The sequence below is a fragment of the Citrus clementina genome, unplaced genomic scaffold (assembly GCF_000493195.1).
Source record: "Citrus clementina cultivar Clemenules unplaced genomic scaffold, Citrus_clementina_v1.0 scaffold_6, whole genome shotgun sequence".
NCBI lineage: Eukaryota > Viridiplantae > Streptophyta > Magnoliopsida > Sapindales > Rutaceae > Citrus > Citrus x clementina.
In genome coordinates this window covers 15,301,381-15,305,946 of record NW_006262139.1, presented here as the reverse complement: position 1 = coordinate 15,305,946, position 4,566 = coordinate 15,301,381, and the positions used below count along the sequence as shown (strand labels likewise).

Genomic DNA, 4,566 nt, shown 5'->3' with positions numbered 1-4,566 from the left:
ATAGTTGGATGAATTTGTAAGTTTAACAAGGCTTCTTTTGCTAAGAGGCTCCACTCTCCAACATAAAGCCGTCGTTAAATTTTGAATCTTAAAACAAAAATATAACACATGTAAAATAAGTTGCATTAATCATGATATTAATTAGTAATTGAAAAAACAAACAAATATATGGCCCTTAAAACACAACAGTTAGCAATAATCCAAAAACAAAACAATTATATATCATAAGCAGACATATTTATTTAAGAATAAATCGTGTATATAATCCCAAAAAAAAATTAATTACTATTGTTAATGTATTTTTAGGTCATTAAGACGATAGATTATCAAACCATGCATTATAAATTTATAACAAAAGATCCACAAAGAAAAATCCTTAATACTTGAAAGCAAATTATTTGCAGGGTCAGCTGTTGGTATGTCACGGTTATAGTTTAATGAATGAGCCAACAATCATCATCAAGTCGTTGTAGTATAGTGGTGAGTATTCCCGCCTGTCACGCGGGTGACCCGGGTTCGATCCCCGGCAACGGCGAAAGTTTTTATTTTGTGCTTCTGCTGGGTAGATTTGAAGAGATAAGTAAAACTTCGTAAAACGTTCTAAATAAAAACGAATTCAACATTGTGATAAGTTATAAATGTTTTAGATCTCATCTCAAGTAATTTGCACATTGTAAAAATTTATAAATGTTAGACATCCCATCTTGAATATTCATATATTGCAAAAGTATATATTTAATATTAGAGGTTTAACATGGAATAAATTTTTTTTAGAAATTATTTGACAATAATTTGTTTCTTAGAGTTGTTATCACATTTTCAAACTTATAGAATATAGGCACATAGTAACTCAGTAGTATGTATGCATTATTGTTGAAGTTAAAATATTTATAATTTCCCAAGCATGTTTAAAGTTTTATAGAATTGACATGCCTCATTGATAATTAATTATTAATTTATTTACCTTTATATTAGTTACAATAAGGATAATTAAGTTAAAAATAATAATTTTGGAATTAAACTTCTACTAAATTATAACTTCCTTATGGTAATAAAATTAGTTAGTCCTAACGACTATAAAAAAAAAATACCCAGTAAAATATGAAAGATAATTGGAATTATTCGACAAAGATGCTGTTGCTACTAAGGAAGGTTAAAGAGAAAAAAAAAGATTAATTACTAATTTTACTGTTATTACAATGAAAAATGAACTTAATACATCGGTTACTGGTTACCACCATTATTACATCAATAACAAATCTTTTTTGGAACTTTAACAAATGAATGGAACTGAAACACTTGACAAATTACAAACAATTAATGAATGAAAGCTTTTTATTCAGAAAATAGCACAATTGTTTTTAATTTTATTTTTTGTGGAATTAATAATAATGGATGAACTTCTAGCACTGGGGAAGGTCAGCCGGTGGAGGAGGCAACATCGTCGACGGCGTCGGCCCATTTTCAACAATAAAAGTCGTGGCCAGACCCCACGGTAAGTGAACGTCAAAGTGGCAGTGCATGAACCAAACACCTGTAAAGTTCAACAATCAACAGTCGGTCAAAAGGAAAATTGCAAATAAGTCCCTATTGTCTGCAACATTTTAATTTTCTCCACTACTATTTGATGTTAGTCACGTAGGGATCCCGTCCTGAAATGAAATGTCAAAAAAAAAAAAAAAAAGCCTAACCTGGATTATTTGCGCGGAATCTGATAACGGCCCATCCACCGATAGGAACAGCAATGGTGTTACGCCTCTGTGGGTTGACGAGATTGAAGTTTTTGCTGTCTCTGGAGGCGTTATAGTTTCCGAACCCTTGAGCCAATACGTAAAAGTCGTAGCCGTGAAGGTGCATGGGATGACTCTCCACCGCGATCAACGCTGTGTTTTGCAGGACCATCTCCACCGTCGAATTGAACTTCAACATCTTGACGCTCGTTGTTTTTGGAGGAAACAGCAGTGACATGTCGTTGCTGACGTTAGTGTTTGTGTAGTCAAATTTGACGGGAGGCTGGTTTGGGAAATTGGGCTCGTAAACTCCACCCACGTTGAAGAAATATGCTTGTAGAATTGACAAACTTGTGGGGGCCTGGAATGAATGATTGTTCATGCTGGCAGAGAGTCTTTGCGAGCCCGGACCTTGACATGTGGCATTTGCTGGGCATTGCTCAAGCCCCAATCCTAAAGTCACAAACATACGTTCATCCGCTCGACGTGGGCATGGGACCCATTGAGGTCCACCACTTAATCCAGTTATATTACTGTAAAACGTGTAGGCTGTAGGCGTATCATTGTAAGCTGGTAAGGCTGGCATTATAGGATTGGCCGTGCTGGCACCATCGTAGACAACGATGCCTCTCGTGGTGTTCATATTGAACGCTACTATCGTCGGCGGCGGGGCAGCGTATGCTCTTGCAGCCATGTAATAAGAACCCACTGGCTGGTCGGCTTTTAGCAGAACGTCAGTGGTTTGGCCGGGAGCTATCACCACCACATCGGTGACGTAGGGATCAGTGTACCCAGCGTCAACGGCGACGACTGTAAATTTGTGGTTGGCTATCTTGAAGAAGAGCTGGTTATTGAGTGCAGCGTTGATAATACGTAGGAGATAGGTCTTCCCTTTCTCAACCTTAAGCTTGTATGTTTCTGATAAGTAAATGAAATAACAACACATAATTAATGAAAAATAACGTACTAATTAACTTGAGGAAAATTTATATGTCTACTTATGACGCTTTGCAATCAATTGGGTTGGTATAATTATGATCCATACGATTTTCCGAGCAGGGATAGAGGTCTCCAGGCCTTCCATTGATGGTGAAAGCATCGGAAATTCTAGGACCTACACCGGTAATTTCCCCTCGGTTGGCAACATCCATGATATCGTCATTCCACCACTCTCCTGTAATTAGATTTATGTGTCAATTACTAATATATCATCAAATAAAATTCTCGTGCTTAATTGGTAGTGAAAATGATTATATTGATAAAATATATACCGAGAACAATGGGAACTTCTTTATCGGGTTTAGGAAATGGATACTTGTGACCAGACTTAGGGCGGATGATAAAAGCACCGTGGACGGTGGCTCGCAGCATTGAGATGTGAGCATGCCACCAAAGGGTTCCTTCTTGATTGATGATTCTAAATTTGTAAGTGTAGCTATTTCCAGGTCTTATTGGACACTGAGTTATCATGTTTGGTCCATCTGCCCAGATGCTTCGAATCTGAAATATTCCATGCCTACATAAACAATTTTCATTGATGATATAATTAATTAGTATGAAGACAAAGATGAAGATAGTGATGATACTTTATGCAGATGTTGGTAACACTAATTTCACATGCATTAATTAGACTTTTAGTCATTTAAAAAAAAAAAGTTCACAAGTTATTTGCGTTATTGCATATTGTTTTGAAAAAGATTTGAAATTGAAAGCAATATATGGCCTAATGCAGCTGTATCAAGACGACATATAGAGATATATTCCAAAAATAAAAAAAAAATAAAAGAAAATTTTGATATTAGGTGCCGAATTAGTCAAGGATAATCAACGATCCTCCTTTTGGGATATTTGCAATAAAAACATGTATGACAAAGTCGTCATATGGCTTTGAAAAACAGAGCAGTACATTGTAGCTAAATGCAATTTGTTTTTAATTTTCGTTTTGAGAGGAGTAGCTAAATGCCGACGCTTGTCATCTAAGGATTAATTGAATCAATATAATTACCAGTGAATAGTGATGTTATAAGGCGACTCGTTGGAGACATGAACAATCAGAGTGTCACCCTCTTGAACGCGTATCGTCGGACCAGGGAGGCTCCCGTTAACCGCCGTTATCGTTTGCTGTCGGCACAGCCGCCCAATCGTCAAGTTTTTCACCTGATACAATCGAAGAACAAAAAATATTCATCAACTTGGGCAACATGCATGGTGACATAATTGTAAAGTAATAATTTCATTGTTTTGTTTATAATATATGTAGGACTTTAACATGTTGTGTTGACTCTTACGTTGTGCATGCACTCAATGCAGAAATTGCATTACACGCGCAATTTATATATATCATAAATATAAAAGATTCTCAAAAGGGTATAAAGCAGATTACTTGGAATGAGTGTTCCACGACTGCTGCTGAAGACAAGGTAGAAGAAGCTAAAACAACTAAAGCGCATGCTAGCAAAAGCATGGAACGCGCCATGTTAGAAGTCTGAAGAGAATTAATGTTGGCTTAAAGAAAGCTCCAAAAAATATGAGGAATGTAAAGAAATCTTATGCAAATGAAGAAATTAGAAGGCAATGTATGTAGGGATCGATTGATGGGAAAAGAGGATCATAGAAGCTCTCTTTATATAGGAAACGACAGAGGGATCTTCTAGGAACGTGCCTTTAAGTTTTCATTGGACAAAATGTTTCTTTTTTTTTTTTTCCTAGGAATCTCAACTGCTACAGCCGTAGATTTTCTCTTGACTTAGTTTACGTGATAGTGTTGTTAATTAAAGGCGAAAATGGTTTCGATAAGGTTAAGCATTGAATGAAGTACCAGAAGCTTTGTTATCAC

General features: G+C 36.1%; 1 protein-coding gene and 1 non-coding gene across 2 annotated transcripts; one reads left to right on the top strand and one right to left on the bottom strand.

Annotated features, from left to right (window-relative positions):
* Positions 1–463: 463 nt before the first annotated feature.
* TRNAD-GUC lies at positions 464–535 on the top strand. The gene has a single exon. It is a non-coding gene; the product is annotated as a tRNA-Asp (tRNA).
* A 746-nt stretch (positions 536–1,281) lies between these two features.
* LOC18039489 (laccase-7) lies at positions 1,282–4,338 on the bottom strand. The gene is made up of 6 exons (XM_006429190.2): positions 4,114–4,338; positions 3,736–3,887; positions 3,002–3,246; positions 2,776–2,904; positions 1,692–2,648; positions 1,282–1,534 (listed from the first exon to the last, which is right to left on the bottom strand). The coding sequence occupies exons 1-6, from the start codon at positions 4,204–4,206 to the stop codon at positions 1,404–1,406; spliced, it is 1,707 nt and encodes a 568-aa protein (XP_006429253.1). The 5' UTR covers positions 4,207–4,338; the 3' UTR covers positions 1,282–1,403.
* Positions 4,339–4,566: the final 228 nt, after the last annotated feature.